This window comes from Panthera uncia, chromosome D1 (assembly GCF_023721935.1).
Source record: "Panthera uncia isolate 11264 chromosome D1, Puncia_PCG_1.0, whole genome shotgun sequence".
Taxonomy (NCBI): Eukaryota; Metazoa; Chordata; class Mammalia; order Carnivora; family Felidae; genus Panthera; species Panthera uncia.
Window position 1 is genome coordinate 57,703,017 of NC_064808.1, and position 25,980 is coordinate 57,728,996.

At 56.8% G+C, this 25,980-nt stretch overlaps 1 protein-coding gene across 3 annotated transcripts in view; it reads left to right on the forward strand.

Annotated features, from left to right (window-relative positions):
* MYO7A (myosin VIIA) overlaps window positions 1–25,980 on the forward strand; it is a 93,598-nt gene that overhangs the window by 42,582 nt on the left and 25,036 nt on the right. For all 3 annotated transcript variants that reach the window (XM_049652707.1, XM_049652713.1, XM_049652718.1), the window contains 19 exons: window positions 3,963–4,100; window positions 5,836–5,994; window positions 6,431–6,523; window positions 8,724–8,818; window positions 9,984–10,068; window positions 10,669–10,887; window positions 11,287–11,394; window positions 12,452–12,661; window positions 13,031–13,234; window positions 13,425–13,601; window positions 14,074–14,163; window positions 15,531–15,658; window positions 17,847–17,973; window positions 18,908–19,027; window positions 19,572–19,745; window positions 20,600–20,827; window positions 22,157–22,327; window positions 24,437–24,554; window positions 25,390–25,516. In XM_049652707.1, coding sequence (XP_049508664.1) covers window positions 3,963–4,100; window positions 5,836–5,994; window positions 6,431–6,523; window positions 8,724–8,818; window positions 9,984–10,068; window positions 10,669–10,887; window positions 11,287–11,394; window positions 12,452–12,661; window positions 13,031–13,234; window positions 13,425–13,601; window positions 14,074–14,163; window positions 15,531–15,658; window positions 17,847–17,973; window positions 18,908–19,027; window positions 19,572–19,745; window positions 20,600–20,827; window positions 22,157–22,327; window positions 24,437–24,554; window positions 25,390–25,516 — 2,771 coding nt within the window. The remainder of the gene's footprint in view (window positions 1–3,962; window positions 4,101–5,835; window positions 5,995–6,430; window positions 6,524–8,723; window positions 8,819–9,983; window positions 10,069–10,668; window positions 10,888–11,286; window positions 11,395–12,451; window positions 12,662–13,030; window positions 13,235–13,424; window positions 13,602–14,073; window positions 14,164–15,530; window positions 15,659–17,846; window positions 17,974–18,907; window positions 19,028–19,571; window positions 19,746–20,599; window positions 20,828–22,156; window positions 22,328–24,436; window positions 24,555–25,389; window positions 25,517–25,980) is intronic.

Below are 25,980 nucleotides of genomic sequence, written 5' to 3' on the forward strand. Positions count from 1 at the left end.
AGAATTGATGGGATAGCTGTGGCACTGGGCTCTTCCCACTCTTTCCTCCTCTCCGCTGGTCCCCAGCCTACCCCTGCCAGGCCCAGCCTTTCCTCCTGGTCGTAGGCAGTCCTGCAAGACCACTGAACTTCATCTCCTACCTCCGCTCCTCTCTTTCCAAAGCACCTGGAAGCATCTATCTGGGAGCCTCTCCACAAACTTTCCTGTTCTGGGACTTCTTCCCCTGGACCTGGGGACTAGAACCCACTTGTTGAGGAACTGTGGGGAGGCCCAAGAGAAAGACCCTGGGGCCTCTGGAAATGGCACACTCTTTAAAAATTTTTTTTTTAACGTTTATTTATTTTTGATAGAGAGACAGAGCATGAATGGGGGAGGGGCAGAGAGAGAGAGAGAGACACAGAATCGGAAGCAGGCTCCAGGCTCTGAGCCATCAGCCCAGAGCCCGACGCGGGGCTCGAACTCATGGACCGCGAGATTGTGACCTGAGCTGAAGTCGGACACTTAACCGACTGAGCCACCCAGGCGCCCCTGGAAATGGCACACTCTTGAGGGAGTTTTGGAGCACAGAGTTAGAACACAGCAGTGACAAATTTGATCTTGATTGTATAGTCTTTTCTGGGCCAGGCTGGGAGCTACCCACTTACACGTCCCACCTCATTCACTCCCACAGCAGCCCTGGCAGCCGTTGCTATGGTCCCCCCATTGCAGGTAGAGAAGCTGGGGCCCAGAGAGGCCAAGGTGTTTGCTCAAGGTCACACAGTTTGTGACACCCAGGAATTTGACCCAGGTCTGTCTCAGGGAGGTGTGGGAACTTGTCCAAAGTCGCACACGAGCTAACGGGAAGCTTTTTTTTTTTTTATTTCTTTATTATTATTGTTATTTTTAAATTTTTAACGGGAAGCTTTTCAAGCCCTTTGCTCTTTGTCACTGCACAATGCTGTCTCTGTGAGCATTGCCCCTCAGAAAGAAAATATGTTTTGTCATTGCTGGAGACATGATCGATCTGCAAAAGGGACCCGGAAATCAGTCTGGTGGGGTGTGAAGTATCCAGTCACAGTTTATCGATGACTATGCTTTTCTCAGGGTAGAAGCCCACACCACCTCCTTCCGGTGATCCGAACATGCGTCCTGTGCCTGTCTCCAACCCCCAAATTTCCATCCTTTGACTCCTGTGTCTGCCTCCCCAAGTGGCCCTGGGCAGCCCCACCCCCGCCTTTGCTGCTGGAGGGACCAGCTGAGCCTTGAGGACCATGATTCTTCTAGGGCATCGTGCACCCTGATTAGTGTCTAACCCCAGTCACACGTCCCCGGGCCCCGAGTCCACCGGACGCTTATTCACTCTTTACGCAGGTGGCTTCTCCTGCCTGCGTCTCCCCAGTCCTGCTCACGTCGTGCTCCTGCGTCTGCCCCTCAGATCCCCTCTGTGGACTCATTTAACACTGAGCTGTGGACTCTCCACTCCCACCCTGACCCCATTTCCAAAGGTCTGCGGATTAGCTCAGAAACCATGAATATCCTAAGGGACCGCCATTCCCCTCAGTGTGATAGAACTGAATCAGAAACCCCGGCAGCCAGGAAGTGGGAGTAGACTCTACACTCGGCTCCCATTTACGCGCCTTCATTCAGACACAAACATGAACGGGGTGCCTGTTCTATGCCAGACAACGTCCTGCGTCCTGGGGGGCAGACTAGCGGATAAAACAGAAATAAAACCTCTGTCCTCCTGGAACTTACATTCTGGCAGAAGGGGCAAATAGCTAATAAGCAGATGAATAAGCGTAATACGTGGTTGTCAGATGGGGATATGTAAAATGGAGACAAAGGAGGAAGGAAACAGGCCAGTGGTAGAGCTTTGCAATTTTGAATAAGGGGCTCAGGAAAGGCCTCCTGGGAAGCTGGTAAGGAGGCGGAGGAGCCAGCCGTGTGCATCTGGAGGAGAAGCACTGCAGGGAGAAGGAACGGCAGGTGCAAAGCCCCGAGCCTGCCTGGTGCATCGTGGGAGAGCAAGGAGGCTGCGCTGGCTAGAAGGGAGGGGGCGGGGTGGTAGAGAGACCAGAGGTAACTGGGGCCAGACCCTGAAGGACACCGTCAGCCCTCGTGAGGGGCTCAGGAGCCATTGCAGGACTTTGTGTTGGGCGGATAGGAGTGGATTTGTGTTTTAACAGCTTCAGCCGGCTGCTGTGTTGAGACTGGAGTTGGAGGGAGGTGTAGAGTGTGGGGGACAGAGGCAGGGAGACCGGTTTGGAGCTCGTTGTGGTGACCTGAGAGAAGCATGCTGGTGGCCGGACCGCTGATGACGGAGGAAGTGGAAAGAAGGGGCCAGGTTCTGGATCTATTTTGGAGGTAGAGCCAATAAGATTTTTGGCGCAGTGGATATGAGAGAAGAGGAGTTGGGGACCGCGCCTAGATTTCTGGCCTGAGCAGTTGGAAAGCGGACATTTCTGGGAGCCCACGGACACCAGGAGCCAGTTCAGCGAAGCGTTGCTGATTGTTGCTTGTGGCAGGCCCCCGGCCCCCGCAGAAAACAAGGCGGACCTGACTGTGCTCACCAGGCCCACAGCCCAACGGGGAAGACAGAAAGAAATAGTTCCAGAGTGGTGACAGAAACCAAAGAGAGGGTGTGGCGTGGGCGTGGGTCTGTGCGTGTGCTGTGTGTGCGCTCAGGGCAGGGGCTGTAATGCGGGCTGGGGAAAGCCCACCCCAGACATCTCCCCGCCGCTGAGTCCTGGGTCATCTGGTGCTGCGGCTGGATCAGGTCCCGGGACGGTCATGGGTGTCACAGACCTGACATTCACCCTACCTCAACACAGACTCCCCGACATCCCTTGGAAAACTCCTAGAATGTGTTCCAAATGAAATGAAACGGAACCATGGCAAATTTCAGAAAAGCAAGTGTTTGTGGTTTCTCGGCAAGCTCCATTTCCATCTGGCGCATATGGTCTGAGTTTCGTATGTGTCACACGCCTCTGCCTCCCTCCCCACACCTCACACGTCTTACCCCGGTTGTTGGTACTATAGGATATCGGATAAAATTACGTCTCGTTGAATATATATGATCTTACATTAATCATCAAGCCCGCAAATAAATTCTCGTGCAAATGAAAGGGCAGGAATATAGTAACATCAAAATACTTTGGAATTGAGTCTGATTTCTAGGTCTCGTTTCTCAGTGTTGGCCTGAGATGTTCCACTTCCTGTTTGCTGACCAGGCCCTCCCCCAGCACCCTCGCTTCATTTCACAGTATTTTGAGAGGGGGACCCCGACAGGGCAGGGGCTGGTTGCTCACCCGGATAGCAGCTGCTGGAGCTCAGAGCCTTTGGGCCGCCTGGGGGGAGGCCAGCTGTGTGCCCTCTTAGGAGGCTTATCTGGGCCTGCTGCTGACCAGCTAATCCCATAGGGGAGAGGGCAGCGGCCAACACACCCATGGGTTCCCAGGCTGCTGTTGACCGAGACAAGCTCTGTGCCCACCCTTGTCACAGCCCCATCCGCTAGTTAGATGGCGCTGTTCCCGGGTAGGAAACAGGCTCAGTGCTGTTTAGTGACCTGCACAAGATCACACAGCTAGGAGGTGGTCTGTCTGACCCATTTCGAGGGAGGACCTCGGTGTCTTGAGGTGACCAAGTTAGGCTACTCATTCATTCCCGGCAAGGCAGAGTGGAGTCTGAGAGGGGCTGGGCCTTGCCCAGAGTCATCCAGCAACTCCTGTGGGAACCCAGGGCTCCCCACTCCCGGGGCAGGGTTCTTTCAGGCTCAGGTCCCAGAGGGGCGTCCCAAGGGGTGCGTCTAAGATCCAGCACCAGTCAGAGGAGGCCAGTCACAGAAAACCCCAAAGCAGGCTACCGTTTGCCAGGGCGGCTCTCCCTCAGGCCCTAAGCCTGCTGACCTCCCGTCCCGCTTCCCTTCCTGGAGGGCCTAGGGGGCACAGGTCAGCCCCTCCCATCACCATGGTCCGTCCCCCCAGGGCGCCGAGACCAGGAAGCGCTCGCCCACACTCAGCAGCCAATTCAAGCGGTCGCTGGAGCTGCTGATGCGCACGCTGGGTGCCTGCCAGCCCTTCTTCGTGCGCTGCATCAAGCCCAATGAGTTCAAGAAGCCCATGGTAAGTGACTCTGGTCCCCGGGTTGGGGCAGCCAGGGACCATCCTGGGGCAGCTGGAGGGGCTGGGCTGAGACTTTGTCTTCTTTGCGGAATGGCAGGGCACCTGAGGGGTTTACAGAACAGGTTCCAATTTACTGGAGGTAGCACGTCCCCCGGAAAGAGCCTGGACTCTGCAGTGGGCTTGACACAGGTTCAAATCCTGTACCGCCTTTAAGCTGGGCTCATCTCCTGGGGAATTTCATGCAATAGGCATGGAGACCCTTAGGAGTCAGCCTCGGTTCTTGTTGTGGCCCTGACTTTGAAAGCCCCTTCTCCTTTGGTCCTGGCAACCACCACTTCCTCCTCGAAGCCTTCCCAGGTTCCTCTGACTGGTTGGGAAGGTTCTCATTTTTGACTCTGCTGAATAACATCGGGCTCCTTCTGTGAGCCCGGCGTGGGCCGGATTCTCTCCATGGCCCCATTCAACCTTCCCAATAGCCTGTGAAAGAGGGACCTGAAGGAGGGACCGTTATGGCTCCACATCTGGGACGTGTGACTGCGGGCTTAGGGAGGCTAAGGGACTTGACGCTGCAGAGCTGGGAGCCTGGCCACCCCTCACTCAGGCCCTCTCCTTCCACAGCTCTGGGAGGTGTTGTTTACCACAAAGCTCTTAGAGGCCCAGGGGGAAGCTGGGGCCTGAGGGGTCTGGGGAGGGACGGAAGGAGGGAGGCCAGGGCTGGGCCAGGGAAAGTGCCTGGAGGGAGAGGAAAGGGAGAGGAAACAGGTGGCGGAAGCCAGCCAGCTATGTGCTGGCCCTGCCTCCTGCCTGAAAACATTTCCCAGGGTGGGCTGGCCCGTCCCCCATGGGTCCCAGGACTGGGTCTGAAGGGGCAGGAGGGTCACAGAGAGCTCCCACTTTAGGGCAGGAGGTCTGGGGGGAATGAGGCCAGGGCATTGCCAAGGCAGTTGGGTCCCACCCTCCTGTTTTCAGATGCTTCCAGAACCTTCTCTGGACCCAGACCTCAGCATCTGTTACCTGAACCTTAGCAGCAGGACCTTCTCATTGGTCTCCTGCCTCCTTGTTCCAGTCCCCATCCCGACTGCAGTGAGAGCCAGTAGGTCTCAAATGCAACTCTGACCTGGTCACTCCCTGCTGCCTCCCTAGCCTGGCCTCCAAGGCTCTCTCAGTCCCTCTACAACCTGCTGCCGTCACAAACATGATTTTGTGACAATGAGAAAAGAGTGTCTCTTCCTTAGGGCGCCTTACTGCCAGCAGCCAGAAAGTCGTCTGAATAGCTGCAAACCTACCATGGCTGTAATATGAAGGGTACCCCCTGGGGCTGAGCAAGGCACCCGGCACCTGCACAACCATAACCTTGGCATGGATTAGTTTCCTCCGTTTCCGTGAAGTCCCCTAGCATGTCCTGCACTTTTAGGCTTCCACACCTTTGCACCCGTTCACCCTGCCTCCTCCAGTGCCTTTTCTCCTGACAGGATTAGAGCAAAGACCGCCTCCTCCGGGAAGTCCCCTCGAGATATCCCAAGGGGAGTTAAGCTGTCTCTCCTCTGTGCCCCCACAGCATGAGACTCGTCCCACGCGAGGGTCTCATTTTGTGCTGTTAAGTGAGTTCAAACTGCAGATCTAGGGTCGGCCCACCGCTGCTCCTCATCTGTTGTGTGGCTGGGAAAAGGCCGAGTGGGGCCGAGCTCCGAGCAGGAGCCTCCGGTGCTGACGCCCTTGGCTCCGTGCCCGGCAGCTGTTCGACCGGCACCTGTGTGTGCGCCAGCTGCGGTACTCAGGGATGATGGAGACCATCCGAATCCGCCGGGCCGGCTACCCCATCCGCTACAGCTTCGTGGAGTTTGTAGAGCGGTACCGGGTGCTGCTGCCCGGAGTGAAGCCGGCCTACAAGCAGGTACAGGGCGGGGGGGCAGAGGAGGCGGGAGGGAGGGTCCCAGCTCTGGGCCGGGCAGGGGCACTGGTTTTCTCACTGGCACAGAGTGCTGGACGTGACATCAGCCCGGCCGCCTCAGGTACGGTGGGGAAGATCGGGGATCAGCCAGTAGAGGGCTTCCGGGGGCTCAACTGGCATGGACTTCACACACATGATGTAGTGGATGAGACCAGGGCTGCCACGTGCGCCCCGGACGTTAGACACAGGAGAGGGTTTTGTGGTCATTCTGCCCAGCCAGGGAGAAAACTGAGGGTCAGAGAAGGCAGGACCCGGCCAGGGTCACACAGCAAGTCGGGTGCAAACCTGGAGCAGAGTCCTGCCTCCTGGTCTTGGAAGGGACACTCGGGTGGCCTTGTCACTCGCTGGTGGGGCTGCCCATTCCCTGTGCACCCCCCAGGACGACCTTCGGGGGACATGCCAACGCATGGCCGAGGCTGTGCTGGGCACCCATGACGACTGGCAGATTGGCAAAACCAAGATCTTCTTGAAGGTGAGCGTAGCCGCTGTCTCTGGCTGTCTCGTGGATATGTGAGTTCCCCATCACGGCAGGGACAGGGTCCTGGGGGCCTCTGTAGAGTTCTGTCAGGTGGGTCTGTGCTGGGCCTTGGTGGTCTTCTGCAGTCTGTGATGGGGACGTGGGATTCGGCCTCCTCTGTGGGGGAGGGGAAATGGATTTTAAGACCATCTGTGATCTGGGGGGTGAGGTCAGAGGTGGCTCACCAGGGAGGCCTGGATTCAGTCAGGACCCTGTGGCTGGCTGCCTGCCTGCCCTGGGACTTTGGGCAAGTCACTGGCTCTTTCTGAGCCTTGTTTTCCCAGCTGTAAAATGGGATGTGTTTAGGGGGTGGGGTTCTTGAGTGTATCTTTAGGCCCTCTCCTGTGATTTCCTGCCAGGCAGGGTTCACCCGGGCCATGACAGACCACATGCCACCCCCTCCCTCTGTCCTCTCTTCGAGGCCTGTTCCCACCCTCCCTAAGCAGCACCTGGAGCTCAGTGGGGCTGGACTTCGGGATGGGGCAGTTGGGAGGGGGCAGGGCTGGGAGCCGGAAGCTGGGCCGCGGGTGTCTTGGCCTTGGGGTAGAGCTTGCTGGGAATTGGCCGTGTCTCTACAGCTGCAGCAGGGACAGTGTGAGCTCCCGGCCCGCCGCCTTCCCCATTTCCATTTCCGCTGTACTCGAGTTCTGGCTGTCCTGGGTGATGGGCAGGGCTGCTTCCTCTGCTGGGAGGGTGGGGCCCGGGCAGTTGCGGGAGAGCTACAGGACGGAAGGGAGGAGGCAGCCCCAGCGGGAGAGAATCTGGGGTCTGACGGTCTACTTCCGCCCTGGCTGAGGGGCTGTGGGCCAGTCCCTTCATCTCCCAGAGCCTTTTTCCCCTCGTCAGAAAACCTTGCCGACTGTTCCCTGCCTGTGCAAATCACTACTGCCATCCGGAAAGCTCATCCTTTGTGCCAGGCGGGGCCGTTTATCCATTTTTATCCATGACCTTGTGTAGTCCTCGAAGCAGCCCTAGGAGGTAGGACTGCTACGCCCATTTCAGGGAGAGGAGAAGTGAGCTGCCCAGGTGGTGCACTGACCTGGAGCGGAGAGCAGGGCTTCTAGCCTGTGTGGGGAAGTGAGGGAAAGCGGGCAACACGATGGTGTCCAGAGAGCTCTGAGGACCGTCCTTGTCCCATCCTCACCTCCCTGGGCTCTTCAGAAATGTGCCACTGTTTCGAGAGCCTAGACACCTACTTCTCATTCGTTCCTCCAGACAGCCTGCTGGGCCCTGTGCACAGTGAGGTGGTCTGGGATTATCTGATGCGTGTGGCTCCCCCATGAGGCTCAGCATCCCCAGGGCAGGGCCCCAGTCTGCCTGTTCACTGCAGCCCCATCCCAGCACTTAGCACTGCGGTGACACTTGGAGTGACACAACGATTCATCTGTATTGAATGTCCGAGGTTTTGTCTAACTGAAGGGAGGGTTGGGTGCCTGGGTGTGAGGAGAAGAGAGGCCTAGAGAGGTCAGCAGGGCCTGCGTTATGGAGGGCCTGAGTACCGGGCAGAAGACCAGGCTTGACCCTGGGAACCGAGGTGTCATTTTAAGGTCACCATCAGATTTGTGTTTTAAGAGGGTTCCTCCCTGAGGGAGGGCCAGAGCAGGAGTGACAGAGGCCAGGAGTGAAATGGCAGTGGTCTGGCCCAGGTCAGGGGCCCACGTGACAGAGACCTTTAGAAACGTGGGTGTGGGGGGCACCTGGGTGGCTCAGTCGGTTAAGCGTCCGACTCTCGATTTCAGCTTTGATGTCTCGGGGTCATGAGATCGAGCTCCGTGTTGGGCTCCATGCTGAGCGTGGGGCCTGCTTAGGATTCTCTCTCCTCTCTCAGCTTCTCCACCCTCACCCCATCCCCCAAAATAAGTAAACATTTAGAAGAGTGGGGGCTTGGGCAGAGATGGCCATAGGGATGAAGCCTGTGTGTGAATGATAGGCTCTCTGACCCCTCCAGTCCGGTTAAGCTCCTCCTACTCCATTTGTCCCACCCTGCCGCCAGGCCTCCAGGAAACAGCCAAGAGCCGCGTCTGTGGGAGGCTGTCCCATGGGGCCAGAGCAGGGCAGGGAGCTCTGAGGGAAGGGAGGGAGGGCCTGTGTGGGGCAGCCTCAGCCCCGGACTGTGAAGTGGGGGGGGGCACTGCTCAGGAGCTCTGTACTCCAGGACCACCACGACATGCTGCTGGAGGTGGAACGGGACAAGGCCATCACCGACAGAGTCATCCTCCTGCAGAAAGTCATCCGGGGGTTCAAAGACAGGTAAGTGCCGGGACCAGCTCGCCCACCTCGGCTCACATACAGATGTGTGTGTGTTTGGCTTACCTCTGTGCCCCTGAATGAACACTAGGAGTAAACACACGCACACAGGAACGAGCGCGCCATGCACGTGGCACATGCATGCCATGCACACGCGATCATGCTAACACCGATGAACGCACGGACACGTGACTCACACCCACCTACCTGTGCCACATACGCCCAGTGACACGGTCCACTGCCCTCCATACAAGCACACGTGGACACCTGAGGCACACATGCGGACAGTCCCGTGTCTCGGGTGCCTGATGAAGTTTCCCAAAGAGGAAATTTGAGGTTTCGTAAATTACAGCGTGTGTCCCGTTTTCCAGGTGAGGGGCATGTGTACAGCTGTGACACTTCGCACACGGGCAGGGCTGACTCTGGAGTGTGACTGCGGCTCCACAAAAACCCACAACCTGCCCTTTTAGCAGTTCATCTGGTTACCCCCTCCCTCTCACCATCTGCTCTTCCATCAGTTCTGTGCATCCATCTGTCCGTCCCCTCCCACAGCTGCTCATTTGCTTATGTACATCCAGATACTGGCTCGCTGACTGTCTCACACGCTGACGTACCCACCCTCCCCTCCGTTACTTACTTCTGCCTTCAGCAGACACCTGCTGTGTGATGTGTGGTCTCTTCGTCCTCCATCAGGTCAAAGGTGACTATCGTCCTATAGAAGCTGCCTCACGTGTGCAAGGGACAGCAGTGTACTTGCTCAGAGTCTGTCAGAAGACGTGGGCTCTTGTCCCAACCTCACTGAGCCTCCCTTTCGTCATCGCTAAAATGGGGAAGTTAGTAATAAATAATGTTCACAGTGATCCAAGCTTTTAGTCTTTATCTTATTTACTTATTATTATTCACTTATTCAGTAAATACCTCCTAAATGCCTACCTTAATAGGCATATGTGACAAACTTAGGAGGCAGGAAGAGCGGGTGTTTTTGTGTCCATTTTACGGACAAGGAAGGTGAGGCATAGAGAAGTTATATGCCTTTGCCCAAGGTCATGTGGCTGGGAGAGACAGAGCTGGGCTCAGCCTTACTCTCCTGATTCCAAACCCTACCAGTACCCTGGCTGCCTCTGGGCACTATTTCTCTGCTCTGACATCCTTCTGTATGCTGTTCCAGATCTAACTTCCTGAAGTTGAAAAATGCTGCCACGCTGATCCAGAGGCACTGGCGGGGCCACAACTGCCGGAGGAACTATGAGCTGGTGAGCCTCCCCAGGGGGCTGCTCTTTGCCTCGCGAGGCCTTTGAACCTGGCCCCATTGCCGTAGCAGCAGGACGTACCCTGCCCAGGGCCTGGTTGGCCTCCTGCCACTGCCCTGGCTGGCCCCTACCCTTCCTCCAGCCCAAAGTCCAAGTCTGCTTCTTGCGGCTTTTCTCATCTGGTCAGCAAAGTTTGACACTTTTCCTCTGGAGTGTTTTGATGGGTTGTGAGCACCTGGGCCATTAGCTTGGAGGAGGCTGGTGGTGGGTGTGTCACATGGGTCTCTGCAGAGCAGCCGGGCTGCAGTCCGGACCTGGGGCTGGGGAGGCAGACAGGAAGGAGACCAGCTCCTGGTCTGAGGACGGGGGTTCGTTGTGTGTGGTGGGGGGGGGGGGGGCGCCCTCAAGGGAAACCAAGTCCTTTTTCTAGAAAACTTCTGTCTGCGAGGAAACAGAGCTTAACTCTGGGGGAGACCTAGTCCGAGAGAAGACAGAGCTTTGGGGCATGCCAGTCAGAGCGGAGCCCAGCGCGGCGACTGTCCTGTGGCCAGGGTCAGCCTGGGGTCGGGGCGGCAGGCTCCGAGCCGGTCCGTGTCCTTGCAGATGCGGCTGGGCTTCCTGCGGCTGCAGGCCCTGCACCGCTCCCGGAAGCTGCACCAGAAGTACCGCCTGGCCCGCCGGCGCATCATCGGGTTCCAGGCCCGCTGCCGCGCCTACCTGGTGCGCAAGGCCTTCCGCCACCGCCTCTGGGCCGTGCTCACCGTGCAGGCCTACGCCCGGGGCATGATCGCCCGCAGGCTGCACCGGCGCCTCAGGGCCGAGGTGAGGGCTTTCGAGTGAGTCCACAGCTCTTGTGTGCCCTGAGCGGTGCTGCTCCACCCCGGGAAGGCAGGTCCCACCTACACCGACACCTGCAGAGGGGCCCTGGGACCATGCCTCCTGTGGGGAATGCACACAGCTGGGATCGACCCCTCATTTCCATCCTCCCAGCCAACGGCAGGGCCCGGGGCCCAGTCACTGTTGTGGTGAAGCTGGTTTGGCTTCGGGAGCCACCGATGTCCCCAACCTGCTGTGTGACCTGGGGGAGTTCCAGGTACCTCAGTTTCCCCGTCTGCCAAACTATTTGGCAGAGTCGCTCCTGGTCCCAGAACTCAGGGTGGCGTGGGCCAGAGCTGGCAGGAAGCACTGTGACGGTGCCCACCCGGCTGCCCCTTCCCTCAGTACCTGCGGCGTCTGGAGGCTGAGAAAATGCGGCTGGCAGAGGAGGAGAAGCTCCGGAAGGAGATGAGCGCCAAGAAGGCCAAGGAGGAGGCCGAACGCAAGCATCAGGTGAGCTGAGTGGCCCAGACCTCAGATGTCCATTCACTGGTTCAACAGCACTGGCGACACAGCCTGCCTTCATCCGTGCACTGGGTGCTTCGTCCCGTGCCAGGCCTGAGGACAAGGGGCCGTGGCTCCAGAGTAAGAGGCGCCATGCCCATCACCTTTTCTAGCTGGGAGATAACGCGGATAAAAAGCCAGAGCCGGAGCGAGAGCTCCCAGTACGGGAGCCTGAGCTGCATGGGGCTAATGAGTGCTTGAAATGGCAAAGGGCTCTAAATGTAAAATATATACTAGGTTCTGAAGACAGTAAAATAGAAGGAACATGAAGTATTTCAGTACTATTTTTAAAATATTAATTACGTGTTGACATATTTTAGAACTATTGGGTTAAATAAAAATATATACGTATTTTTTTATTTGCAAGAGAGCGAGAGAGCTCACGAGTGGGGGAGAGGGGCAGAGGGAGAGAAAGAGAATCTTAAGCAGGCTCCACACTCAGCACGGAGCCCGAAGTGGGGCTCGATCCCATGACCCTGGAATCATGACCTGAGCTGAAATCAAGAGTTGGACACTCAACCGACTGAGCCACCCCTAAAATATATTATTAAAATAGATTTCGCCTATTTCTTTTTACTGTTTTGAATAAAGCTACTCCATTCAGGGCTTGCATTATATTTCTATTGGACAGCGCTGGTCTAGAGCCTCAACCCAACAGCTGTGGGATTTCCGGGTTGGTGTGGTCCCCTCCGGCAGGGGAGGGATGAGCAGGCTTCCTGGAAGAGGTGGTTCCCAGCTAGGCCCTGACGGGCAGGCAGGATTACTCTGGACTTGTCTCAAGGCTTCTCTGTGGCCCAGTGCTGGGCATCTGTCTGCACTGGATTCTGAGGGCTGGGCGGGGTGGGGCCCGAGGATAGAGAGGTTGGAGGCTCAGTCCTTCCCAGCAGTCAGGAGGGCCTGGGTGGAGGCCGGGACTGAGGCCTGGCAGTTGCGGGGGCTCTCCGGGGCTCCCTGAGGAGGGCGTGCTCCCCGAGGCCGTCTCCTCTGTATCCTCTCAAACTCCCAGGAGCGCCTGGCCCAATTGGCCCGTGAGGATGCAGAGCGGGAGCTGAAGGAGAAGGAGGAGGCTCGGCGCAAGAAGGAGCTCCTGGAGCAGATGGAGAGAGCCCGCCATGAGCCCATCAACCACTCGGACATGGTGGACAAGATGTTTGGCTTCTTGGGGACTTCAGGCGGCCTGCCAGGCCAGGAGGGCCAAGCACCTAGTGGCTTCGAGGTACCAGGCTGGGGACAGGCCTTCCGTCCTTTTGTGCCTCTTTGTTTGCCTTAAAGTCCCCCTGACCCTTGGGCACAAAGGGCAGCAGTAAGACGTATGGCCCATGCAGCCCCTGACCTGTCCAGCCAGCAGCTCGCCATTCACTGTCCCTCTCCAGTCACTGTCCCTCTCCAGGGCCAACTTTTATTCATTCACAAACTTGTATTCATCCATGTACTGAGGACCTACCACGTGCCAGGCTCTGTTTGGGCAACAGGATGGCAGTGTTCCACCCCGTGGAGGAAGAGCTGGCCCCACAGGGACAGGTTGGGGGGCCGCAGGGCCAGCCCGAGTCTGGTCCGTGGCAGGGAACCTCTCTGGCTTCCTCAGGACCTGGAGCGCGGGCGCAGGGAGATGGTGGAGGAGGACCTGGATGCAGCCCTGCCCTTGCCTGACGAGGATGAGGAGGACCTCTCTGAGTATAAATTCGCCAAGTTCGCTGCCACCTACTTCCAGGGCACGACCACACACACCTATACCCGGCGGCCGCTCAGGCAGCCGCTGCTGTACCACGATGACGAGGGCGACCAGCTGGTGAGGGCTGGGGCTGTGCGGGCGCCCAGATGGCAGGTCCCCGGGGGTGGGACTAGGGCTGACTTCACCCTGGTACCCCGGGCCCCGTAGCCCTCCTGTGGCCCTCTCCAGCCCTCTCCCCAGACCCCCAGGCCATTTTGATGGTTCAGCAGTACCCTGTGCCCCTGCCCCCTGACACACTCTGCCCCAGGCGGCCCTGGCGGTCTGGATCACCATCCTGCGCTTCATGGGGGACCTCCCTGAGCCCAAGTACCACACCGCCATGAGCGACGGCAGTGAGAAGATCCCTGTGATGACTAAGATTTACGAGACCCTGGGCAAGAAGACGTACAAGAGGGAGCTGCAGGCCCTGCAGGGCGAGGGGGAGGTGAGGCCCAGCTACCACCCCCCCCAACCCCCAGTTCATCCATGTCCCTCCCAGGCCAGTAGGGAGGGCCGCCCGCATCCCCATCCTCAGGGTTCTCAGCAGAAGGAGCCCTTAAAATTTGCCTCTGCCTCACCTCCCTGACCCCCACTATCCTCTGTCCCCTTGTGGGAACAAACGTGTGAACGTTTTGTAAACTGTAAGGCGTGGATGGTGATGGAATGAGGCCATGCGGCAGAACCAACGGCCTTGCAGTCAGAGCCAGCACCAGTACTGACTCACTGGGAGGCACTGGGCAGGCGCCCGCACTTTTCTGGGTCTCCGTTTTCCCATCATCAGCTGGCTGGTGGGGGGCAGTGCGGACGAAAACGTCAGTGTGGAGGCGCACAACCTGCTAGCCATAGCTCCGTTGTCAACTGCTCTTGTCCTTACTTTGGGCCCAGGTGCTTGATCCTGACCCCTGTTTGTCCTGCAGGCCCAGCTACCGGAGGGGCAGAAGAAGAGCAGCATGAGGCACAAGCTGGTGCACTTGACCCTGAAGAAGAAGTCCAAACTGACAGAGGAGGTTAGACCAGACCCTGGGCTGCCTTAGGAGGCCCAGGGTGGGGCAAGACTGAGCTGGGGGGGGGACCACAGGGAGTGGGAAAGGGAGCGGATGTGGCCTGTTCCCAGGGGCTTGGGCTGGACCGTGTCGGGGGTTAGTGGGCAGACAGGAGTGCGAAGTAGAGGGCGGGGAGCATAGGCTGGGGCCGGATCAGGGAGGGCTTCCCAGAAGAGGAGACTGGAGAGCTGGGGAGGGTGAGAGGCAGATGGCGAGAGGGAGGACATTTCCTGCCAGGGCAGGGACCCGTTGCATTTGACCCAAGGACCTTTCAGATGCCTCAAACTTCTCTGTGAGTGGGCGTGCCCATGGGCATTAACAGTAACGGTTTGTTTGAACTCTCAGTCACCTCGCTTTTGTTGAGCAGCACCGCCCTGGCCCTGTGCTCCAGGAATGTACAGGCTGGGAGAGCAGCAGAACTAACCCAGGCATTTACAGCACAGGGGGACTGGCTCCCGCGTATCCCTACTTTTGCACACATCAGTCCCTCTGCCTAAAGTTCCTCCTTCTCTGCCTGGGAGTCACCTCCTCCAGCAAGCCTGCCCAGGCCCCTCTACAGTAGACTCAGGCTCCTCCTCAGGGCTTCCCTAGCCTGCTTTGCCACTGCCACTGTCCTCTTCCCCACCTGAGGCTCAAATCCAGTCCTATAGGCACGTAGCCCCAGATTGGAATCCCGGCTCCGCCGCTGGGTATCTGAAAGGCCCAAAGGGGGAAATGCCTGCTTTTTCCTGGGTTCCTGAGAGGATGGCATGGGATGATACCTGTGGGTGCCCCATAGACGTGAGGATCTCCTGGGCCTTCCCGCCGGCAGGGGCATGTTCCTGCCACTCCCTGCTCTCGCTCCGGGACTCTGGGCAGGGTGCAGGTTGGCACGGTGGGCTGTGTGGAACCAGAGAGGAGAAACACTTCTGTAAGAACCCAGGCTTGGGGCTGTTCACAGAGAACTGGGCGGTTGGAACCCAGGGTGTGTATTCTGGCTGTCAGGGTTGTGTGGAGAGATTGGGGTCCCTCTACGAGTCAGAAGAGCAGGTCCCTGTCCTGGCTGAAAGGGCTTCCCTGGGGTAGGGGGTGGAGGGTGGTATTAAGGAGACTGCAGAGGAACCTTGTCCCCAGTGTGTGGCACCAGGCCAGTGCTGCCCAGCTGTCTGGACCCGTCAGCTCTGCACAGGGCGGGGGTAGGACAGGGCTGGGGCTCTCACGGTGGTGGGCAGCCAGCTCATGTGGCCGTTCTCAGGATCTGCTCTCCAGGGGAGTGGGCAGACTCAGACATGAGGCAGGGCCCCTCACTTGACCCTGCCTGGGTCAAGCCTCGTCCCCTCCCTCTGGCCCAGGTGACCAAGAGGCTGCATGACGGGGAGTCCACTGTGCAGGGCAATAGCATGCTGGAGGACCGGCCCACATCCAACCTGGAGAAGCTGCACTTCATCATCGGCAATGGCATCCTGCGGCCAGCGCTCCGGTCAGTGCCTGAGGAGTGGCTGGTGGGAGGCATCCCACAGTCTCTGGAGTGCGGAGGCCCTGAAAGGCTTTTGGTGGCTGAGTTGTGGCTTTGTCACCTTGGTAACAGATTAAGCCGAACAGGCCTGGGGTTAGCTCCGCTGCTAGCTAGTCATGTGACCTTGATAGAGTTGTTTCATCTCCTGAGCCTCAGTTTCTTCATCTGTGAAGAGGGAATAATAATCACACTTACCTAATAGGCTTATGGGCAGATCAAACTCGGGAGAGTATGTAAGATAGGATCCACGCAGCAGGCACTTGGTACATGGCAAGGCACCTGTTGTGCTCATTACCTGATGCATCTACTGCCTATTCCTTATATTCTTATAACCTATTCCTGCCAGCTCACCTTTGGTGCACCCAACCCAGGCCTGTGTGCAGGGTTACCGTGGTTAGCATGCCTGGGAATCCCGTGAGTGCCTTTTTCCCCGCCCAGGCCCGGGAAAGGTCTTTGTTCGGGTCCCTGGGGTGTTGGGGAGGAGATGGGATGATCCAAGAGTAACCAGGAGCAATAAAGGAATCAAGTCTGCTTGGTCAGTGGAGGGAAGACAGGACTTTCTGAGGACTCTATCTGCACAAGATGGTCGGTTAGGAGACCCGACCCCATGAACCCATGCATGCTGGCTGGGAGGGTGGCAGGATGGGGCTGGGTGGGGCGTTGAGCCCATTTGACCAATGGGAAAACTGAGGTCCGGACAGGGGAAGAGACTTGCCCCAGGGATCACTAGCCTCCCAGACTTCCTGCCTTCCAGTCAGGCATCTTTTCATTGTTGCTGGAGGCCAGGGACTACCTCACCAGAGGTAGTCAGGGACCCAGGGCCACCTGCCTCCAGGAAGGAAGGGTAGCTGTCCAAGTTGTGTTGAAAGGGCAAGAATCTGCCTCCTAGTTATCTCACGATCAGACCTAAAGTTGTCAGTCCTAGAGAACATAGTGCCAGGAGCCCTGAGCCAAGAGGCAGAAGCCTGGGTGTGGCATCTCTGAGGGCCCATGGCTAATCCCTGCCTTCTCTTGGCCTTGGCTCCTAGCTGTAGGTGAGAAAGTCTTTACTGGTCTGTGATGAGATGGGAAAAATAAGGAAGTTTCTAAATCTAAATCTGATTTATTTAAAGGACTGTTCTTTGTTCTGAGATTTTTTACCCTTTCTACTTTTTGAATATTAGTATTACGTTTGTTTTACGAAATAACGGTGATACAGATAGCAGGCAGATTGTGTTATGGTGTGTTTTAAACGACCTTATTTGTCGTGATAAAAAGTTAGCAACCTCAGAATTAATTTTGAAGTGACACTGGCCTCTGAAGATCCGGGCACCACCGAATGGGATTATCCATCCTTCTCTGCCCAGTCCCGCCCTTCTGAGAGGGAAGAGCAGCAGTGCCCCCTGGTGGTCACTTTGTCATCGAGGTCCTGTCCTTGGCCCTGAACAGGCAGGCAACAGCTAGCATTTATTCACTGTGCCAGGTGCTTTATAAGCAAGCCTTGGCTCATTTTTCTTCACAGAAATCTTGTAAAGAAAGTATTATAGTTTTCCTTTAAAATGAAAACAAAAAAACTACCTTCATTGCTTTGATCTGATTACAAAAGTAATACAAGGCCGCTTAAATACTGTATTCAAACATTACAGAAATATCTCAAGGGTAAGTCAAATCCCCTGCCCATTCCATCTCCCGGAGAAACTCCTCAGATGGGTTGGCTGTTTCTGCCCTTCTGGTTGCCATCAGTAGAAATTGTACCTGCTGTCATGACTATGGGAGGGGTGCAGAGAGGTGAACTCCCCTGGCCAGGCCACCCAGCTGGTGAGGGACAAGGAAGGGAGGGAGCCTGGACTTCTCATCAAAGTGATCACCGGTGGCTGTGGCTGCTGTGCCCCAGAACAGGATGTGCACCATGCTCTGGATCATGGGGCCCTGACTGCGGATCTGGATTAGAGTCAGGAACATGCTTCGTGCCTGATGAGCCTGACTCCAAAGCAAGGCCCTCTTCACTGGCTCCGCAGAGCCGTGGGCTCAGCCTTCCCCAGTCGGCCCCACGCAGCCTCCTCCTGGGTGGTCTGGGGCAAGCAGGAGAGGACAAGATCGGGTATCTCACCTGTAGCCGGGAGGGGCCGGGCTCATTTCTGACGCAGTCTCCCTTCCTTGCTGCCCCGCCCAGGGATGAGATCTACTGCCAGATCAGCAAGCAGCTCACTCACAACCCCTCCAAGAGCAGCTATGCCCGAGGCTGGATCCTCGTGTCTCTCTGTGTGGGCTGCTTTGCTCCCTCGGAGAAGTTTGTTAAGGTAGGGAGGCGTAGGGAGGCATGGGCCTCCTGCGGCGGGAAGGGTATCAGAGGTGAGAGCAAGGGGAAGAAGCTCAGCGGGGCTTGGCAATGAGGCCTCGCCTGGGCCTCGCCTGTCCTCTCAGGCCTCTGGCTCCCGCTGGCTTCTTCCTGGCCCTCCTCCCGGGTTCCCAGCCCTTCCCTCTGTTCTCCCTTCAGCCATGTTTTATTTATGAGGAGACTAAATTTGACAACAGCGTCTCCTGGACCCTCCACTTATGGTCTTGGAGAAGGCACTTTGGTTGATTTCAGGCCACTTTTTTTTAAGTTTTTTTTTTTTCATTGTTTGTTTATTTTTGAGATGGCGTGTGCACAAGTGAGGGAGGGGCAGAGAGAGGGGGAGACACAGAATCCGAGGCAGGCTCCGGGCTCTGAGCTGTCAGCACCGAGTCCAACGAGGGCCTTGAACTCACGAACTGTGAGATCATGACCTGAGCCCAAGTCAGACACTTAACAGACTTAGCCACCCAGGTGCCCCTCAGGCCGCTCTTTTGACTGTGCCAGGCCCTGGGCACTGGGGACACAGAGGCAGAGCAGGTGACAGACAGCAGGACTGACCTAGCTGGTCAGTGCTGTGAGGAGGAAAGTGCTGGCCCAGCGGGGGAGTCAGGGAGGTGGGCCCTGGAAAAAAGAGAAGCAGTTAGACTAGGTGAAGAGAGGGGGTATGGCATGTGGGGTGAGTCAGGAGGCGTGGCTGAGACTGAACAGGGTCAGAATATGGCAGCCTTGCTGCCAGCCTGAGATACATGGACTTGATCCCAAGGGCGGTGGGGCTTAGCCCCGGAGGATGTGGGTGGCCGGGTCTTGAGCAGGTCCTGAGTGTGGGTAGAAGGGCTGGAAGTAGGAGACCTGGTGAGGCCAGAGTGGAGGCCCCTCAGCTGGCCCTCTGTCTACAGTACCTGCGGAACTTCATCCACGGGGGACCGCCTGGCTATGCTCCCTACTGTGAGGAGCGGCTCAGGAGGACCTTTGTCAATGGGACCCGGACACAGCCTCCCAGCTGGTTGGAGCTGCAGGTGTGGCCCCCCGCCCTACCCAGGCATGCGAGTGTGTATGTGTGTGTGCATGTTTGTGTATCCCCAGTGCACTCCAGTGCCCCAGAAACATCCCCCGCTTTAGGAGTCTATGGTTCTTCAAGCACCCACCGTCAAGTTTGGGATTCCCAGGCCTATTGGGACAGGAAAGCACCCAATGGATGATTGACTCCCATCTGCTGGTCTTATGGTCAGATGGGGGTTCCCTCTGTGTCTTAATAGCTTCCTCTATAACCTAGCAATAATGATCCTCATCTCACAGGGTCTTGTGATGGTTGTATGAAGTGAGAGCAGAAGCCCCTGGTTTGTGGCAGTGCCCAGCCTCCTAGCCCCAGTGCCCAGCCTCAGGGGCTGTAAAGGTTCCATCAGGGCAGGGAACACTGCAGGGTCCTCTGGGCCCCTGGTGCTGGGGTCTGAGGCTCTGGGGCAGCTCTAAAACCCTAGGGAGCAGGGAGCCAGGAACCCAGAGGGCGTGAACTGGTTTGAAGTGAAAAGATTCTCACAAACGCTTTTTGGCCATTTTCAGGCCACTAAGTCCAAGAAGCCCATCATGTTGCCTGTGACCTTCATGGATGGGACCACCAAGACCCTGCTGACCGACTCGGCGACCACGGCCAAGGAGCTCTGCAATGCGCTGGCTGACAAGATCTCGCTCAAGGACCGCTTTGGGTTCTCCCTCTACATTGCCCTGTTTGATAAGGTACGGCCGCCCCGCAGGGCCCCCTCCTGGCGCCACCCCGGCTCCCGTTCCGGTGCTGCCATGTACTGGCTCAGGCAATCTCGTGCAGTTACTTACCTTCCGGAGTGCGGTTTCCTCTCAGCTAGTGGTGACTCCGCCTCTGCCCAACTCATTAGGACTGTGGAGGGCACCTAAAAATCGGGCGGTACGGTGGAGATTGAAACCCAGAGCTCACTTCTGTTGTATATACCTGGGCCCATTCAACCCTCCCCTGGCGCCAGGGAAGAAGCATGGCAGAGACAGACTGGAGGTGTGCACGAAGCCACTTAGCTAGATTCCATTTTCTCATTTGCAAATGGGAACAGACTTTTTTTTTTTTTTTTTTTTCAGGTTTCCATGGTAGTTTCCTTTCACCTGTTAGTGACCACCTGGAGTATGTGCCTCCCTGGGCACATCTGGGCCTAGAGCCTTCTCCGCTGGGCTGGGCCTGGGGGTGGGTGATTGCACCTCCACACTCAGACACGTCACATGCAGCAGATGTGGCCCCGCGCCCCCGCCCCATCCCGGCAGGTCCAGGGACAGAACCGCATTTGGACTTTTCTCACCTACAGATACCTCCTTGTTTTCAGTGACCGTCCATCAGAGTTTCACACAAGGCTTACACTAGGAAATGGGAATACTTGTGTGGCTGTGCTGACTCAGACCCCATGGCGCGGCCCTGAGATCCCATTCTGATCTGCTTCCTGGGTGACCCGGACCTGTCCCTGCCTCTCTCTGAGCCTCGGTTTTCCATTCGAATGAGAACAGCTGGCACGGCTGATGGCTCTTTGTAAGGCCTTTCTTGCTTGCTCACCTTTCCGTCCCTGCACCTGCAGGTGTCCTCCCTGGGCAGTGGCAGTGACCATGTCATGGATGCCATCTCCCAGTGTGAGCAGTATGCCAAGGAGCAGGGTGCCCAGGAACGCAATGCCCCCTGGAGGCTCTTCTTCCGCAAAGAGGTCTTCACGCCCTGGCACAACCCCTCAGAAGACAACGTGGCCACCAACCTCATCTACCAGCAGGTGGTGCGAGGGGTCAAGTTTGGGGAGTACAGGTGTGAGAAGGTGAGTGACCGCGAATCTCGGCTCACAGCCCTCTGTTTTCCAAATGTGGGACGAATGTTACTGTCTGTACCCACCATTAGCTTATGTGGAGGTTAGCCTGATTGAGGCTTCTTCTGGATTAACACTACCTGTAGGAACAAAGGCTTTGAAGAATAGCGTGACTCCGTGGTGATGGTGCACGGTATGGAGTGTGTGCTTCAGAACTTGCTGTATTGTTCTGAGTTAGTCTAGAAAACTCTGTGCTGAAGGAGTAAGAGATCTGCTCATTTAGACCAGAGTTTGCAAATGCGTATTCTCTTAGTCTCCTTTTAGGGACAGGAGTGATGTGGAGAGACTCGTGTCACGTTATTTTATCTTTGATGATGGTGATGATGGTTCTCACGGTACCTATGATTCTGTTGGTGATTATGATGGAGGAATAAAGTTGGAGAGGATGGAAATGAAGAGGGCGGTTGTTGGTGGTGGAGATGGTGCTGAGGGTAGTGGCCATGATGATGATGGTGTTGGTGACGGTGGGTTGGTGGCCCAGGATAGTGCTAGGTTGGTGATGGTGACAATACTGTTGTTGTTGGAGACGATGGCGGTGTTGATGGCGGTAACGGTGGTGGTGACGATCATGGCGATGTTGGTGTTGGTGAGCTGATAGGCAGGATGCATTATTAGTATAGCTATATGGGTTGTTCAAATTCTGAGAAGCTTTGAACTGGTTGGAAAACACTACTGCCTTCAAGACACCCAAGAGCCTTTTCCTACTGCCCCCTCTGCTGAAGCCCTGGCGAGCCCTGGGCAGACATCACTAGGGCTGATGTTCACCACCCCAGGCAGAGAAAGGGCAAAATGGCCAGTACCCATCATCCGGCCTTCTGAAGCCTCTGCAGCATGGCCGACTTGTCGTTCACTACTTGGACTATCCCAGGGTGGGGTCGTGTTGGTGATGGAGATGGTAATGGTGATGCCTGCCCCTCCCTCTGACAGAACCAGCGGTGCCCAGGTCCCCTGTTCTCCAGGGCAGACTGTCAGCTCCAGCCACTCACCAGGCTGGGAATGTAGTGGCTGACCCATTACCGATGGGTTGGCTGGCTCTCTGGGTCAGCTCATGTGCCTCTGTGCTGGTGCTGGGAGACCCAGGAGAAGGCAGGGATGTGACCCTGCCCCTGGGGAGCTCATGGTTCCCCCAAGCAGATAAGAACTTCTGGGGAATCAGTGAGAATGGAATTTTCCAAAGGCCAGAGTCAACAGCTAGAGGAGGCAGGGCTCTGAGGGCTTCAGTGGTCTGGAAGGGCTTCCCGAGGGTGTGTGAACAGCACCTTCCTCCCCCTCCCTACCTAGGAGGATGACCTGGCCGAGCTGGCCTCCCAGCAGTACTTTGTGGACTATGGCTCCGAGATGATCCTGGAGCGCCTCCTAAACCTCGTGCCCACCTACATCCCTGACCGTGAGATCACACCCCTGAAGACACTTGAGAAGTGGGCCCAGCTGGCCATTGCTGCCCACAAGAAGGTAGGAGGGCAGGGTGGGGTCTTGGAGGGGCTCTCTGGTGACATGCGTCTGCCCACAGGGCTGCTGGGAGATGGGATGGCAGCCTCAACCTCCTGCCTCCCAAGCAGCCTGTCTCCACCATGGACGTCGGTTCACTCGTGTCTTAGGCTGTCTACTCTGGGCTGGTGCCAGGGATGCAGAGATGGATCATATCTGATCCTTCAGCTTCATGAGGGAAACTATGGGTCCACGGATATTGGGGTCCCCTGGCCCGGCAGCAGCCACTTGCTAGAGCTACAGCTCAGGAGTGTTGGCACCTGCTGGAAGAGCTTCTAGCAAGTGTATCCTCCTTTCTGCCGAAAAGAACTCCGGCCCAACTTCCTGCCTGGGGAACTTTAGGTACAGAGCCCCCTCAAGCCCCTTGCTTGAGGCCCCAGGCCCATAACCAGCCCCAAGTAGCTCTCTTCCAAGCTAAGGGGCGTGCTGCCCAAGTAGAGGAGGGGTGGCCTGGCCGCTGAGGGGGATGGATGGGCCCCCCTGCCTCCTGGCCGTGGTTGTGGAAGAGCAGAGTATCTTGGCACACGAGTTGCCGGGTTGGGGGCTCCACAGACCAGCAGTCTCTCACCCCTCTACACCACACGGCCTCTTCCCTGCCCCAGGCGCCCCATGCACTTCTCCCACCCTACTCTTTGCCTTCCGTGGTGAGCTGCCCACAAGCCTCCACTCCTCCCTGAACCCGCCCTGCGCCCTCTCTACATCCAGGCCTGGCTCCCCTGCCAGCCCCCCTCTCCAACCCCCCTGCAGCAGAGATGTGTGTTTTCCCTCTACCCCTCTGTCTGTCCGGGCAACTTCCTGTCCCTCATCCCTCCCACCCTGCCAGCTGCTGAAGCCCATCCATTCCACACTGCAAACAGCTTCCATCTCTGCCGTTCCCCGGGCCTCCTCGGTGTTCGCTGCCATCATGCACGCGGCATGTGGCGTGTTCTGGGTTGGGTGCCATTGTTTGTTAACTTGTTCTGCTTTGGGTGAGTACAGTCAGGCACAGTACTGAGCCCTGGGGGTGCAGCTGTGAAGCAGACAGAGGTGGGCTCTGCCCCTGGAGCCCACACCTAAGCTATAGCTGTGTCTCTCCCTTGGACCAGAGCCTGTTGGCCTGTGGGTCCCCAGATCCCCGGGCCAGTCTTCTCGCAGAGTGCACATATGTACATGGCTTTTAGAGTCAGAGTGGTAAAAACATTTGGGGACAATTTCAAACTTGTGGAGAAGCTGCAAGTTCAAGAACCTAGAACTGTGTACCCCCCACTTCACCCAGACTCACTGGTTGGTAACATTGTTGCCACATTTGCTTTATGATCCCTTCTCTTTGCATGTGGACGTGCATTTCTTCTGAACCTTTTGAGATTAGGCTGGAGACATGAAGCCCCTTATCCCCCAATGCTCTCTGCTCCTGGGAGGGCTCTGCTTCTGGTCCTCTCAGTGCCTGGCACGCACATGGGTCTTTGCCCATGTTTGTGTCTATAGCTGATAAGTACCATGAGTTCAAGTTGATACATCCAGTTCTGCACCAACACCACCGAGTTCTTAATAGGGCTCTGAGGGACATTTTTAGATAATAAAATGCCAGTGCTTTGGTTTCTTGCCAGCAGCATTGCATTATCCCCTGGCCTCTCCAACCCTTCCCTGCGCTCCCGTCTTCATGACTCCCGGGTTCACCTGTCAGCTTCTGCCAACAGCCCAGTCTTGCAGTGGCTGCCTTGCCTACACTTCTATGTGACCTGGCTCTTACAGGCCTGTTCCCCACTCCCTCTCCCTGGTCCAGTACACACACCCCTGTTTAGCCACACACGTTCCTGTTCCCCAGATGTCTCCCACTCACCCTTGACTCTGGGTGTTGCATGCATGCTGGCAGAATTGTGGGCTTTTCTGTCACTGCTGAATTGGGAGCTCTCTGAGGGTGGGACTTGTGGAGTGATGGGGGTGGCTGCGGGCTGATGGGCTAGGGTGGAGCCATGGTGCCCAGGAGGACACAATAGCTCCAGGGCTGTTCCTGGCTTGGGGGCATGAACATGGGATTTTTCCAGACAGAGCTTATCTGATGGCCTTTCTCTCCTGTCCATCCCCACCCCCCAGGGGATTTATGCCCAGAGGAGAACTGATGCCCAGAAGGTCAAAGAGGATGTGGTCAATTATGCCCGTTTCAAGTGGCCCTTGCTCTTCTCCAGGTTTTATGAAGCCTACAAATTCTCAGGTACCTCCTCAGCCTTCCCGCCTCCCAGTCTTTCTCCAGGCCCTCTCCCCTCCCTCCCTCTGTGGCTCCAGCTCACAGCAGAAAGAGGGAAACAGCCCAAACCAGACTCCCCAGCCAGCCAGACTCCTGCTTGCAGTGTTGCTTGGTCCTTCCAGATCAATCCACAGAGTGGGTCCTGCCTCCCCACAGTCCAAGTGCTCAGCAACACTCTGGGTTAAACAACTGAATGATTATTAAGATAGTTAAAACGCCTACTCTGTACGGAAGAAGGTGGCCCGGAGTATGGGCTGGGCTGACTCTGCAGCTGAGCACGGAGGTCATGGGCCCAAACACACGCAGGCTGTTGGCTCAGACATCCTGAGGTCCTAATTACTAGGCATCTGTGCGAGGCCCTGTGCTGGTGCTGGCCTTCACAGAATCACGAAGTATCTAGCTGGAGGGACCCTTGGGGCTCAGTTAACTCCCTACCCATATATAACCTCTCTCCAGGGCGGGGGCTTGTCCAAAGCTGCACAAAGACCAGAAGCAGGGATAGGATTCACACCAAGTTTCCTGATTTCAGTGCTCTCTTCCCACTGTGCTTTGAGTTTTGGCCTGTAGGGAGCTTGTGCTCTCTGAGGCTCAGTTTACCCATCAGTAAAATGGATGATAAGTGAGAAGTATGGAAGCCAAACTCTGCACATTCCATCTGTGCCCTGTGGGGAATCTACCTCTCCTGGTCCTTCCATACTTATCACCTATCCCCCTTACTACCTCCCTGGTAGTGATGAGGACTGGGAAGGGCTGGGCTGGGAGTGGGGCAGCCTCCCTCTCACTGCCTGGGTCTCTGTCCCAGGCCCCAACCTCCCCAAGAATGACGTTATCGTGGCGGTCAACTGGACAGGTGTCTACTTTGTGGATGAGCAGGAGCAGGTGCTTCTGGAGCTGTCCTTCCCTGAGATCATGGCTGTGTCCAGCAGTAGGTAAGCCCAACGCCTCCCACACTACACTTTAGTGCAGAGCAGGGAGTTGTCCAAAGCTGCACAGAGACCAGAGGCAGGGATGTGTCAAGCCCCAGTGTCCTGATTCAGCACCGTCTGAAGCAAGAAGGGGGCAGATGGAGACATGGACAGGCAGATGGGGAAGGAGGGGGCTCCTGGAGCTTTCTGGGGTCATGAAGGCTTTTAAGGGGAGTTTCTGCCCTCATCGAGGATGTCATGGAGGTGCAAAGATGTGCAGTGACCTGTCCTGGTCGCGTGTGACTGAGCAGTTTGTGCCGCACCGTGCAGGCATTCCTCCTAATAGGGACAGAGGGGTCTTTATGGTGCATCATTAATGGCTGTTCTGAGATGGGTGTGGGTGGCTTAGAAGGACAGTCAGGAGCAGTCAATTGTGTACAAAGAGAGCCTGGTCTCGGATTCAGGGGCCCGGGTGGAACTCACCTCCA